We start from the raw sequence: 15,443 nt of genomic DNA, 5'->3' as shown, positions 1-15,443 counted from the left end.
CCTGGGCTGGGCTACTACTCTATACCCTCTTGAAGAAAAGGAACATGACAGGCCTCACTGTGGGAGTTTGTCAGCTTTTCAGGTAAACAGAGGTCTGGTTTAAACATAGGAACATCTCTTGCAATCATGTAACACATTTAAAAAATTTTTAGTCTTGTCAGTTGCAATGATACAGGTCCAAAGTCCCAGCTATTTGAGAGACTGAGGCCAGAGGATCATTTAAGTCCAGGACTTGGGAGATCACCCAGGAGAATAACATTGCAAGATCCCTGTCTCCACCAAAGTCTGTAAGATGTCTCATTTTCTCTTCATTGTGGTGCTTTGGGATTGAGTAATTCATTAGTAAATCCATTGTGGTGCTTTGGGATTGAGTAATTCATTAGTAAATCCACTTTTCTAAGTGCTATGTATGATATTCAAATGACTTTATAAAGTCAAAATGGAAATATTTATTATCTTCACGTAGTTGGAGACACATCAGTTTCACTGGCTTCAGTTCCACCCATGCCAAGGGTGCTAATGCACAGCAGCAGGCTCTGCAACCTTCACCAACTCAGCTGGCCATCCAAACACATGCACCACTGGTCATGGGGTAGGTAGGCTACAGGGTGCACATCAACCCCATGGCACCTCCTCGTTTTCATTCTGATGAACTATAGTGGTACACTCAATTGATGCGACAGCCTCATGTTTATTCAGGAAACACGTTATTCACTTAATTATTTGAGTTTATTATGTTTCAGGAACCAATCTAGGTGCTGGGGTAAAAATCAGGCCAAAGAAACAATCCCTGCCCTTATAAAGCTTACATTCTGGTCAGAGGTTAGAAGCTGATGGAAGATACACAATATACATAAGTAAATTCAATATGCAAATTGTCTGTTAAAAAGCTACAGAAAAATAATGTACTGTAAGTGTAATAAGCCAAATGGGGCCAGGAGCAGTGGTTCACGCCTGTAATCCCAGAGGCTCAAGAGGTTGAGGCAAGATGATGGCGAATTCAAGGCCAGCTTTGGCAACTCAGCAAGACTCTAAGCAACTCAGTGTGACTCTGTCTCAAATGAAAATATTAAAAAGGGCTGGGGATGTGGCTCAGTGGTAAAGTGTCCCTGAGTTCAATTCCCCATACCAAAAAAAAAAAAAAAAAGGAGCCAAATGGGTGCCCTTCTTCAGGAAGTGAGCAGACTGCAATTTCAAATGGAGTGGGTAGGATAAGTCTCACCAAGAAGGTGACATCGTATTTTAAAAAAAGGAGCGGATTTGGCATTTATCAGCATTTGTTCAATACACAAATTCTCTAACTTCATTCACTTGGGTGATTTGAATTTTTGAACCCAAAGGGCATGTATTAGACTAAGTTTTTTGTCCCTGTGACAAAACACCAGAGATAATAACTTAAAGGAAATGTTAGGGCTGGGCTGGGGTTGTAGCTCCGTGGTTGAGTGCTTGCCTACTTGCCTAGCATACACAAGGCCCTGGGTTAATCCTTAGTACTAGAGGGAAAGGAAATGTTTACTTCGGTTTAGTTTCAGAGGTTTCAGCCCAGGGTCACTTGGCTTCCCACAGGGGCCTGTGGGAAGCACATGGCAAAGTCAAGCCATTCACCTTATGGTTGCCAGGAAGGGGCCAGGGTCCCAATGCCCCCTTCAAGGGCATACCCTCAATGATGTGACTTCCTCCCATTAGGTCATCTCCTGACCCCCACAAATCCATCAGCTGGGGACCAACACATGGCCTTTGGGGGACATTTAAGATCTAAACAGTTTGGACATTTCAGATGACCTCACGCTAGGCCAGTACCAGTAGGCATTACAGTTCTGCCCTGACCAAGTGGTTAAACCTTGATAACTAAGCAAAAGAAGTTTAGTTAAAAAGTGAAATAACATCCACAGACACTTGTATAATGTAGTACTGTTATATGAAAATCCCTGTTAAGTGCTCAATATTCTTAATCTCTTTTAAAATAACTTTCTCTTACACGAATTTTTATGCACAAAAATCATAAAAATAATATAATGAATTCCCACATAACCACTACCTAGCTTTAGCAGTTAATGATCTACTGATCTTGTTTTACTTATCACCACTTTGTTCAGAAAGAAGTATTTTAAAGCAATCCCAAATATTCACAATTTTTAAAAATTAGAATTAAAAAATCTAATTACAATATCATGTATTATATAAAATGAACAATTCCCTACTGTTATATAATACCTATTTCATTTTCAATTTTCCTTCTTGTATTAAAAAACCATCCCAATTTTTCATAGTTTGACCAGGATCAAAATAAAGTTCACAGCAATTGGATACATATACCTTAGATCTGTGGAGCTTTTTAAAAATAGTAGTTCCCTCTTTCTTTTGGTACTGGAGATTGAACCCAGGGACTATTTACCACTGAGTTACATCCCCAGTCTCATTTTAAAAATTTGAGAGACAGGGTTTTACTAAGTTGCTTAGGACCTCACTAAGTTGCTAAGGCTGGTCTTGAACTTGAGATCTTCATGCCTCAGCCTCCGGAGTTGCTGGGATTACAGGCATGCACCACCACACTGGCTCTCATTCGGTTTCTCCCTTATTCTGGATTTGGTTGACTGTATCCTCCTAGTATCATGTACCCTGTTCTTGTGTCCTATAAACCACTGGTTACATCTAAGAAGCATAGAGGTACCCCTATCTCCACAGTGGTTACAGCATACTGAATGGTATCAGGATCCAAAAAAGTGATGCATCCAATCCCACAATGGGGTCTGTACCTCAAGTCAAGTAAAAAATAGGTTTCCTTTCCTATCCTTCTAATCTGTGAAACTACCCCACAGTGCCCTCACAACTCGAGGTCAGAAACAGAAAGCTTTTTATCCCTGTCTTCTCTGATGGTTCCCTTTTCCTTATTCCACCTAAACTCTGGCCCTCCCGCAGGTGCCCTGAGTCACTTCACCAGTTGCCACTCACTCCCCCTCTGTTCTGCAGGCTTCCATGCTGCCCCTCCCCGACTCACATCCTCTGACTCCCATGTGGTCTCTCAGTGACTCTCACATCATGCCTAAGAGAACACAGGTGCCTTTGCAACCCCAGTCCCAGCATCTGATCCTTTTGCCTTAATGCACTTATCTGACATTCCATGGCAGCCACTTGCATCCTTGGCCGTTCCTAACCATTCCCAGCAAGACAACCTCCCTTTGTATAACAACTTTAAATACCCAGTTCTGACCTCCTGCTTCTCCCGCTTAATGCTTTCCCCAGCTTAGCACTCTAGCAATTTGACTCCAACAATGATTTGGCCCCAGAGGACCTGCCATCGCTTTTTCACTACTGAATTACAGGACCCCATGATGACTCTATGCTGAATGTATACAGGCTAGAGGCTCATCTGAAGATGAAAGAGGGTCAGTTTTTAAACAACACTAATAAGCCATGGAAACTCTATCCTGGAGAATTGGAAATAGCTCTGCTCACGTAATAAGAACCCCTCGACCCCTTGAAAAAAAGAGAAAAAGGATGATGTGGCAGTGTGGCTAGTCTCCCTGCACTAGGCTGTCTCATGACCATGAAACCAAAGCAGGAGCATGTGGACTGGCACAGAAAATTAAAGCAAGCTGGAAATCAAAGTCAAGAATACCACAAATGCAGTCCTGGGTTTCCAAACTCAAGTCCAGGGCCTTCTACAATCCTACCAATTGGGATTAAAATCTCTGGAGGCACAGATTCAACACAACAATCTATTCCTTAGGAAACCAGCTTAAATGTCTGATATCCAACAATGTAGGGTTCCCCTGGATCACCTCTAGAAGCCTTCCTGTCCAAGGCAACGCAAACTCAAATGATAGACAAGTTAAAAACTCTAACTAAAATGTCTGGAATATAATAATCCAATCAATTTTCCCCCCCTTCTTCTTTTTCCCCAGGGTCGAGGACCGAACTCAGGGCCTTGCACATGCAAGGCAAGCACTCTGCCACTGAGCTAAATCCCCGACCCCAATCCAATCAATTTGACAGATAGAATGTGGAGGGCTCTGGCCTATAATCCCAGTGGGTGAAACCTTATCCCTTCCGTGTGACCACAAAAAAAGTCTTCACAGGCAGCTATGCCCAACTAGAACCTGCCCTTGCTGCTGATCCTTGCAACTCTTCAACTGTCAACCTCAGAAATCAAAGCAAAGCTTCCTATTCAAGATCTTTATTAAAAATTAACAAAACTAAAAATTAGAAAAATTAGAAATTCTGTCAAGGTTTTGAAAATGAAAAGGACTTAAAAAAAAAAGTTATCATTCAGGATTCGACATTTGAGATGTCCTTCAATTTAATTTTTATCAGTTTTTAAAAGCATCTCCTATTTTATCTCTTCATTTTCTGAGCCAAAATATAATGAGATCACAGTCATAAAACAGGATAGGCCCACAGTCAAGCAACAAGCACTCATGAAAAGGAGACAAGTTCTCAAAGAACTCTTTGTACCAAACTAAAAGTTTTCAACATCTTGGGTCCATCTTCATTATGTCATAAAGCTGAAGAAAACTTGATGCGAGCCAAGAACCACAGACTCATACTTGCACAGATCTCAGCGAAAAGCTGCTCCATTTCCTGCCTCTTTACTCAAAGACCACACTCAAATGACGGAACCTCCAGACTGAGCAAAGTTGTCCCCAAACTGCTTTGTTGGTGGAGGAATGAGAATGACAGCAGCATAGGAAAGTGGGATTTCTTCACTTTTAGAAACATTTGCATTATTTGAAGGAATGAGAAAATTAGCAAAATATCATAGAAAAATCAGATACATCTGCAATTGGCAAAATTATGTCCTCAGTGTTGGGCCCAAAGACCCAAACCTCATCCTTCCAAATGGGAAGTTACTGTACAACCAATAACCCATTAACACCAAAACCTAATTACTAAGCAATCAAAATTCAATAGTAACCAAAGTCAACTGGTAGCCTCTATAAGTAGTTTGCCTACAAATCAGGTTCCTATACCCAAGTCTTCTGATAAGAAAGACAACAGAGGAAATTTATTTTCAGACAAGTTTGGTGATACCACCACCACTGGCTCAGAATACAAATGGAAACAGCCACAGCAGTGAGAAGTATCAGAAAAGTGGCTCTCAGGTTGGAATGCCCCTGCAGTTCCAAATCTTGATGTTTTATAAGCCACTTCCTCTCAGCAGCAGTGTGAAAGACAATGAATTGCCCCCTCAATCCTACTAAACTTTTGGTCAAGAGGAATTGATTCCATGCTGAGAAAGCACATTATTCGGCAAAAGGCAGATCTGACGAGCAGACCACCTGATGTGAATAACCATGTTGGAGGCATTAAGAATCAAAAGATCTTGAAGATAAACTTTCCAAATGTATACAGGGTTGTTCAGACTGGTTTTGCTTTTCCTTGTTATGTTCACTGTGGACTATTTTAAAGGGACTACTTTTGTGTTTCACTGAAATTGTGCTTCATATTTTAAACTTTAAGGTCAGGAGGGAGAATTATTTTGAATATAATAAAATTGGACTTCAATTTTAAGTGCTCCAGAGATTCCTCCCAATAACCCACCATCAAACTAAGAGGTACAAGTTTAAGGGGAAACTAATATTTTTTTAATATAGAAAGTTTTTGAACATAATGTTTAAAATAGCCATTTTTTAACATAAAGTATGGAAAAATAATTTTTTAAAACCTGATCATTTCTTTTCGATATTTGCACTGTGTTGAGATATAAGGCTTTCTCTCTCCTACACCCAAGCCTGCTCCACCCACATTTCTTCCCATCAATTAAGTAGCAACTACAATTAGCTCAGTGGCTTCTTAGGTCATAAATCCTTCACTCTCTCTCCTACTCCTCAATTATTCCCTTAGCAATCCAATTACTTCTCTCCATATCCACTGCTACCATCCTAGACCAAGCCATCAGCATCTCTTACCTGGGTTACCACAATAAACATACCCTTTACCTCCCATCCCCGACTTTCTTTCAGTTCTTCAGAGGCCAGAGCCATCCTTTTAGGACAGAAGTCAGATCATACTATTCCTCTGCTCAAAACTCTCCCACAGCCTTACCCTGCCTGACCTCATCTACTCCTTTCTCTCTGGATTCTGATGTTCCAGCCTATTTCTTCACTTTGTCTGGAATGTTCTCTCCTGACATGCACAAGATTCAGATTCTTTTAAATACATGCTCAAATATCACCTCTCAGCAACATGGCCTAAGAAATTTTTTTTTTGGTAGTGCTAGGGATCAAATCCAGGGACTCACACATACTAGGCAAGTTCTGTGAGCTACACCCCCAGTCCAAGAATCACCCCTCCTTTTTTGTGTGGTACTAGAGATTGGATCCAGGGGTACTATACCATTGGGCTATATCCCCAGCCCTCTTTACTTTGAAACAGGGTCTCACTATGTTGTCGAGGCAGGCTTTGAACTTGTGATCCTCCTTCCCCAGTCTCCTGAGTTGCTGGGATTATAGGCATGTACCACCATGCCTGTCCCAAGAGACCTATTTTAAATTGCAAATCTGCACCTCCACAGGCTTTCCTGCCTCTCAGTACCATCTTCATAGAATTTATCATCCGCTGACACAATTTTATTTAATGTCTTATCTTCCTATTAAGATGCAAACTATCCAAAGGGTGTAATTTTTTGTCTGTTTTGTTCACTTTTCTATCTCCAGCACCTAAAATTCTCATATTTGATGAATATGCCAAATGGCCAAATATGAAAGTTTATAAACTGAAAAGTCCTACTAAAGATGAAATGTAAGTGTACCACAAATAACATTAAATGTTGCCAATAACATTGCAATCCAAGAACAGAGTTGCAGTGAATGACTACATTAATGGCTAAAAGAATTCTCTTATGAGCAAAACTCCCTTTTATATAAACTGTGGCCTTATAATCAAATGATTTCAGATGTCTTTGGCATGTATAAAGAAAGCAAAAATGATTTTCCCAAGTTTGTCTAAAGTGCCTTTACACTGACATAAAGGTTATGGAATATTTAGATATTTACGATACTTCTAAAAAGAGATTTGCAAGAGAAAAATATAAAAATAAAAATGTACCAAGTTCTTCATTAAAATAGTAGCTTAGACAAATCCTGTCAGTACCGACACGGTCAGTGACTGGATCTGGACATGAGAGCTTAGGGCTTTTTACATAATTACAGGAAAACATTTCAATCAGTCTTCACAAACAGGGCCACAATAACTGTTCAGTTAAAATCAACAAGCCATCTTCCAGCTGCAGCTCGAGTTCAGGTGAGAAAAGCAGCTGATGGAAAATGACTACATGATAGAGTTCTCACTCTATTTGCCTTTTTTGGTCTTGGCTGTCTTCTCCTTTCTTTTTTTCACATGTTTAGGAATTTTGTTTTTTCTTTTCTCTCTCTGGGCTTCCTTTACCATCTTTTTTCTTTCCTGAAACAAACAAACAAAACTCAAAAATTTCATTCATTTGGAGTATGCATATTATTATTACAAACTTTATATTATTATAAAAACTCATGTGAAAGGATAAAAGTGAGTATAGCTTAACAAAATGAAAATGAATTATAGGTTGGTGGTGGAACTTTGGGTAAGAATTGCTTTTGAGCTTTAACACAAATTTTTTGACAACCTAACAAATTTCTCTGTGGATGTTACTAAAAGTTTGCAAGCGCTTTTCTTTACAAGCTCTGTATTTTAATGAAAACAAAGAATGCAAAGAGACATGTCTCCTTTCTATGCCAGGAGCTCCTAATAGCAGCCTGTTCTCTGTAACCCTCGAAAGCAAAGTTCACACTTAGCTATTGAAAACTATTATTAGAGTTACTATTGATATTTTCTGTCCTCACAATCAGGCTGTATCCTTAAGCAAAGAGAAATGAGAGCAGCTGTGCTATCGCACTGAAGAAAAGGGGAATTAAAGTTCTTGGCCAACCTTCTTATCAATGTCAGGGTCAGTGGTGTGTTTTTTGCAGTGCACGTGGTCTCCCTGCTCTTCAGAGTCTTCATCAGAGCATTCAGAGCTTCCAACATCTTCTGAATCAGAACAAATCTTCTCCTTAACTTTATTTTCTAGGAGTGCTGGAACCTTGAAATTAATACAGAAGCCAATTAACATGCTAATGCCAGAACTTGTTATTATTATTAAACCTGCTAATGTTAAGTTTGGATTTCAGCTTTGCAATATATATTATGAAAAGCAATATCTTGTACCAAAACATCAAAACCACAGAATCAACATGAGGGAGAAAGATGACTAGTAGATATTCCAGTAGGGCTCAAGAAAAGACCCAAATGAAAGAAGTAGGGCTTTATTGGTAACCTAGATCAATAGCCAGAAAGAACTGTGCTGCTCCCAGCAAATCAGGATGGTTGAGCTGAGATCTGGAAGGATGTGAAACAGAGGTCAAAAATTAACATTTCTAGCAATAAACCAATCAATGCGAATGATAATATTAAACCAAGAAAAAATTTCATTTTCCCTGAAATTTAGCACTTTTTTTTTTTTTTTTTTTGAGACAGGATCTGGCTATCTTGTACAGATGGTCCCCCAGTTCCAGGGTTCAAGTGATTGCCTCAGCCTCCCAAGTAGCTAGGACTAAAAGACTGAAGGACTGTGCCACCATGTCCAGTTTAGCAGATTTTTTTTTTTTTTTTTTTTTTTGGGTGCTGGGGATTGAACCCAGGGCCTTGTGCTTACAAGGCAAGCACTCTACCAACTGAGCTATCTCTCCAGCCCCAGCAGATTTTTAAAGCAGTAGGGAGCAGGAATACTTTTTTTCCCACTTTTTTTTTTTTTTGGTGCTGGGGATTGAACCCAGGGCCTCGTGCATGTGAGGTACACACTCTTACCAAATGAGCTATATATTCCCAGTCCTTCCCTATATATTTTTATTGGTGTATTATAGTTGTACATAATGATGGGATTCATACATGTACACAATATAACAACATAATTTGGCCAACATAACTCGCCAGCATTTCCCCACTTCTTCACCCTTTCCCACCTCTTGGACCCTTTCCTTTCCTGATCCCCCCCTTGATTTTCAAGAGATCCACTCCAACTCTTCTTTTCTATTTCCTCTCTAGCTTCTACATGAGAGACAACACACAACCTTCAAATTTGCCTTATTGTACTTAACATAATGGTGTCTAGTTCATTTCCCTGCAACTGACAACTTCATTTTCTTTATGGATGAATAAAACTCCATAAAACTTTATGAATGAAATGTGTATATATACCACAATTTCTTTATATCCATCCATTGAAACCTAGGCTGTTTGCATAGTTTGGCTATTGTGAATTGTGCTGCTATATCGTATATCACTGTATGCATATATCACTGTAGTGGGATGACTTCACTTTAGGATAAATACTGAGTAGTTTAAGTGGGTATGCCAAGTCTTTTGGGAAACCTCTGTACTGATTTCCATAGTGGTTGTACTAATTTACAATTCCACCAAGTGTAAAATGGTTCCTTTTTCTCCACATCCTCTCTAACATTTATTGTTATTTGTATTTTTAACAAATGCCATTCAGTCTGATGTGAGAGGAAATCTTGGTCTAGTTTTAATTTGCATTTCCCTAATTGCTAATGATGTTGAGCATTTTTTCATATATTTGTTGGCCATTTGTATTTCTTCTTTTGAGAAGTTTAATTCATTTGGTCATTTATTAATTATGCTATTTGATTTTTTGGTGTGAAGTTTTTTGAGTTCTTTATATGTTCTAGATATTAGTCCTCTGTTAGAACTGTAGCTAGGAAAGATTTTTATGTAACTTCTCATTGCATTCCTAATTGTTTCCTTTACTGTGCAGAAGTTTTTGAATTTGATGCCATCCCATTTATTAACTCTTGGCACTACTTCCTGAGCTTTAGGAGGTCCTATTGTACCTGTATGTTGAGTGCTGACCCTACGTTTTCTTCTAGGAGTTGCATAGTTTCTCCTCTAATTCCAAGGTCTTTGATCCATTTTGAGTTGATTTTTGTGCAGGGTGAGAGGTAAGGGTCTAGTTTCATTCTTCTAAATATGAATAACCAGTTGTCCCACCACCATTTGTTAAAAAGGCTGTCTTCACTCCACTGTATGTTTTTGGCACCTTCGTCAAGGTCAGATGACTGCGGATGTGTGGGTTTCTCTCTATGTCTTCTGTACCACTGGTCTATGTGTCACAGTTTTTATGCCAGTACCATTCAGTTTTTGTTACTCTAGCTCTGTAGTTTAATTGGAAGTCGGGCATTGTGACGCCTGTAGCATTTTTTTGACTTAGAATTGCTTTGGCTATTCTGCATCTGTTATTCTTCCAAATGAATTTTAGGACTGCTTTTTTTAGTTCTGTGAAGAACGTTATTGGGATTTTTGATGGGGATTGAAGCTATACATTGCTTTTGGTAGTATGGCCATTTTAACAGTATTAATTCTGCCTACCCATGAACATGGGAGGTCCTTCCATCTTCTCAGGTCTTCAATTTCTTCCTTCAGTGTTCTATAGTTTTCCTTGTAGAGGTCTTTCACCTCCTTGGCTAAAGTCATTCCTTTTTTTTTTTTTTTTTTTGAGGCTACCGTGTGAATGGAATTGTTTTCCTGATTTCTTTCTCAGCAGCTTCATTGTTGATACATAGGAAAGCTATTGATTTTTGTATGCTGATTTTGTAATATTCTACTCTGTTGAATTTATTAGCTCTAGCAGTTTTTTGGTAGAGTTTTTTCAGATCTTCTATGTACATGATAATATATCATCTGCCAATAGTGATTAATTTGACTTTGTCCTTTCCTGTTTTTATCCCTTTTATTTTCCTCTCTTGCCTAATTGCTCTGGCAAGAATTTCCAGCACTATATTAAATAGAAGTGGTGAGAGTAGATTTCTTGTCTTCTCCTAGATTTTAAAGAAAATGCTTTGTTTTTTCCCACTTACTATAAGGTTGGCCTTTGAATTTTTCATATATAGCCTTTATGATGTTTAGATAGGTTCTATCCTAGTTTTTTCAATGTTTTTATCATGGATGGCTGCTGAATTTTGTCAAAGGCTTTCTCTGTATCTACTGAAATAACAAAGTGATTTTTGTCCTTAATTCTATTTATGTAATGAATTAATTTATTGATTTGAGTATATTAAACCATTCTTGCATCCCTAGAATAAAACTAATTTGGTTGTACAATCTTCTTAATATGCTGAATGCAATTTGCTATAATTTCATTAAGTATTTTTGCATCTAAGTTCATTAGGGTTATTGGTCTGTAGTTTTTTTCCTTCAAGTATCTCTATATGGTTTTTGTATAATTGTGATATGGTCTTCATAGATGAATTTGAAAGTGTTCCACCCACTTGTTTCATGGAATAATTTGAGGAGTACTGGCATTAATTCTTTTTTTAAAGGTTTGACAGAATTCAGCTGAAAATCCATCTGATCCTGAGATTTGCTTTGTTGGAAGGCTTTTAATTACTAGTTCTACCTCATTACAAGTTATTGGTTTGTTTAGGTTTTCTATGTCCTCTTGATTCAGTTTTGGCAGATTGTATTTATCTGGAAATGTATCCATTTCTTCTAGATTTTCCAATTAATTGGAGTGTAAGTTTTCAAAATAGTACCTAATGATCTGCTAGATTTCTGTGATATTTGTGATTATTTCACCTTTATCATCTCTAATTTTATTATTTTGGGTTTTCTCTCTTACTCTAGCAGGGAGCAATTTTTTTAAGAGTGAGGTTTCTTGCCAGGCATCATGGTACACACCTGCAATCCCAGTGACTTGGGAGGCTTGGGCAGGAGAATTCCAAATTCAAGGCCAGCTTCAGCAATTTAGTGAGGCCCTAAGCAACTTAGCAAGACCCTATATCAAAATAAAAAATAAAACAAATAATAAGAAAAGGGATGGAGGGCTGGGGTTGTGGCTAAGAGGTAGAGCACTTGCCTAGCATGTGTGAGGCACTGGGTTCAATTCTTAGCACCACATGTAAATAAATAAATAAAATAAATGTCCACCAACAACTAATAAAAAATATTAAAAGAAAAGAAAAGGGCTGGGATGTAACTCAGTGGGAGAGTGTCCCTGGGTTTAATCCCAATTACCACCCTGCAAAAGAGCAAGGTTTTCTTTATCAAAAGGTCATTGTACAAAAAGATTTTCTAGCAAGTTTTATCAAGCAAAATCTTCATGCTCTGGAATTTAAAATACAACTTCCCTATAGCACCTGTTATATTCAACTCAGAAACAGAAAATACTGGAATTCCTCCAATTCAATTCTTCCCACAGAACAACCAATTTTCAAAAAGCACACTATGATCCTTCCACTAAAGTCTTTGAGTAAGAAAATGGAGGGTGTGGCTGCTCTAGCTTATAATCCCAGCTACTCAGAAGGCTGAGGCAGGAGGATCCCAAGTTCAAGGCCAGTCTGAGCAACTTAGCAAAACCCTGTCTAAAAATAAAAGCACCAAAAAGGCTTGGGTATGTAACTCAGTGTTTGTGCACCCCTGGATTCAGTCCCTAATACTACAAAAGAAACAAAAAAACCCTGCCTTTATTACTCTCTAAATTAGAATTACTTAATCCCTATCCTTCTAAAATGCAAAATAAAAACAGCACTATAGGAATCCAGCACAATAAGACTACTGAACTCATGAGACTGCTCTTTTAATAAGTTCCGTATTATAACCACATTCCAGTTTTTTAGATTGACTGTAAAAAAAATCAAGAAGCACTTGGCTATCGTTAATAACTTCACAAATGAAGACCGGGGTACCAAAAAAGATAAATGCTTCTCCTAGGACAATAGAACAATTCAGGTACAGAATGAAAAAATAATTTTCAAATTTCAGCATTATGGTTATAAACATTACAAAAAATCATTTCTGAAAATGTCTATAGACTGAAAATTATTTCATTTAATAACAGGTCACTTAAAAACTTAATATTAAGTTTTATAGCCTTTAAAATTTTTTTCACAAAAACAGTAACATGTTATTCATACCTTCTGAACTCCTGACAAATCTTTCTTCAATCCAGTGACAGTCTGATATAGAATCTTATAACAAAAAGGGGAAAAAAGAAAAATCAACATAAAACTAGACAGTGATATATATACATATTTCACTCTGTAAACACTATGAACCAAATGTTATCTTCTGTGATAACAGAAAGGTTATTAACATTTACCTCATAGCAACATACAAAGTTTATAACATGGGTAATATTCTTATCCGCCAGATATCTCAAGCCCACAAGTCAAATCCAATCAGCTATCTGGTAGTTGTGACAGATAAACATTTGCAATCAACCTAACAACAGCAAATACTAACTCTGATTTGAACCCCATTAAGTGAAATGTTCTATTCCCCTCAAACAATTTCATTCTTCTCTTATTAGTAGATCTATACTATAAAAAGCTGGATTTAATTATTATTAAGGCATTTTTAGGGGCTGGAGATGTGACTCAGAGGTAGAGCACTTGCCTAGCATGTGTGAGGCACTGGGTTCGATTCTCAGCACCACATAAAAATGAATAAAGGTATTGTGTCCTCTACTACTAAAAAAAATTTTTTAAGTGTTTTTAGTTTCATAAGGAAAAATCCGGGGATCATTTATTTTTTCTTGTTACATAAAGACCTACATATATTTTGTTTCTTAGCTGGCAAAACTTAAAATATTTATTATTGATTCTTGAGTAGGAAAATTTTTTTCCTGAAATATGCTAATGAAATATATGTATTAATGGATCTAGTATAAATTTTCATATCCTAGACTTATATATGATTCTTTCTTTTTCTAATTATAATCTGTTGAACTCATTCAAAAGTGTCAACTCCTTTTGAATATCAATCAATTCTCTTTACATCCAACTTATAGAGAAGACATGTTCACAAAACAATCAAGATTAGAGGAATTCAATCTGTTTGGGACAGTTCCCGTCTTCTTTACACCTGCTTGCTATATACAAACCACATTGCTCACATTGTCTTGTTGAGCATTCATGGCCATGTCCTCTTCCTTCAACTTCATCATCATATCCACGTCCCTCTCATAATTTTTAACTTCATTTAAGGTTCGAGGAATATATGCTCGCTTGAACACCTGAGAGAGGGGAGAAGCAAAATAGAAACTGTTACTCATGTACTTGTCACATTCACCCAGCATCCTCACCACCATCAAGTCATGGAGAAATCTATTCTCAGACACATAGTCTAAAAACACAGGTGTGGCATCTGGATTGTGATGTGCCAAAAGCAATTTGTTATTAATGAGAAAACACTACAGTTTGCATATGATTTATTTTACGGAAGGAAAAAAACATAGCTGATTCAAGGTTTTCCTTCAAATAAGCATGCCTCTTGTAAAAAAGTGCATCATTCACATATCTTCTAATGACTGTGAGCATTCACAGGAACTAGAGATTCATGCATTTCCAATAGCTGTAGTCATTGTCAGAGAAAAGAAAGGTTTTGTGGATTCTCATGGTCTTGGTCTTTCTGGACTGTTCACCTGGAGTGCACTGCTGTAGAAGCAGGACAATAAGATGATCATGGTGACCCTACAGTCCAGGGTTGTAACTCTGGTAATCTCTCAGTGTTCCTATTGTTTGCCATCACAACAGCATTCAATATTGCACTGAGGGAGAGCTGCCCCTTCCCCATGCATGAGGACACAAACAGTGGAATCAGCATGGACTTACTACCAAATCTTCTGGTTTCCTGAAAGTAGGAGTTCAGGCTTTGAATTTGGTTTTTGAATCATTTTTTATTAACTTATTGATACATGGTTACTTGCAATAATCTATATTTATGGAGTATAATTTGAAGAGCTGTCACAAATTCATAAAACCATTATAGTGATCCTGAATATGTCTATGATTTCAATCATGCTGTGCTATTATCTCCCCATTTTCCCCCAGGCTTACAAGTATTCAGTAATTTACTTTTATTCACAAGACTACAGCTTGTGAATGAAATATTTTATGAATGCAATTAAATATTTTCACACTACATAATTATTTTAAGAATCATCACTACTGCTTATGTGAATAGTTCATCCTTTTTGTTGCTGAGTAGTACCCATAGTAGTTCTATGGATATGCTATTGCTTATCCACCCATATCCTAAACTGGATTATTTCATATTTTGGGATGTTACTTTTTTTTTTTTGCCTATTTTTAAATGGGTATTGGTGATGTGATTTTCATTAATAAAAAGACATGTTAAACAAAGGTGGGGAAAAACCCACTACGGATACTTTACAAAAAATACCCTTACTTCCTAGACTAAAATAATTTTTAGCATAAATATTTGAAATTTACCTCTTCATCTACATGATCTTGGTTAGACCTTTCTTCCTTCGTTCTTTGAGATGCTACTTCCATAGCCTTTAAAAGAAAACAAAAATTATAATATGAAAATTTACCTATGAAAATAATGATTTCTGCTGAATTTCTCCCCCAGAAAGCTTTCTGAACTAGGCAGAACAAGATAAGCAAAGGCAG

General features: G+C 37.4%; 1 protein-coding gene across 3 annotated transcripts in view; it reads right to left on the bottom strand.

The window, feature by feature from the left end:
- Nucleotides 1-1,116: 1,116 nt before the first annotated feature.
- Riok1 (RIO kinase 1) overlaps nt 1,117-15,443 on the bottom strand; it is a 31,520-nt gene continuing 17,193 nt past the window's right edge. For 2 of the 3 annotated variants that reach the window (XM_047558298.1, XM_047558300.1), the window contains exons 13-17: nt 15,261-15,326; nt 13,922-14,041; nt 12,942-12,995; nt 7,904-8,056; nt 1,117-7,401 (exon numbers count right to left, since the gene is read on the bottom strand). In XM_047558298.1, coding sequence (XP_047414254.1) covers nt 7,291-7,401; nt 7,904-8,056; nt 12,942-12,995; nt 13,922-14,041; nt 15,261-15,326 — 504 coding nt within the window. In that variant the 3' untranslated portion in view covers nt 1,117-7,290. Of the gene's footprint in view, nt 7,402-7,903; nt 8,057-10,579; nt 11,804-12,941; nt 12,996-13,921; nt 14,042-15,260; nt 15,327-15,443 lie in introns of those variants that run through there. The other variant, XM_047558299.1, reaches the window with a different exon arrangement.

This window comes from Sciurus carolinensis, chromosome 7 (assembly GCF_902686445.1).
Source record: "Sciurus carolinensis chromosome 7, mSciCar1.2, whole genome shotgun sequence".
In the NCBI taxonomy this organism is placed as follows: Eukaryota; Metazoa; Chordata; class Mammalia; order Rodentia; family Sciuridae; genus Sciurus; species Sciurus carolinensis.
Note: the sequence above shows the minus strand (reverse complement) of the source record. Positions and strands in the feature narration are given on the sequence as shown.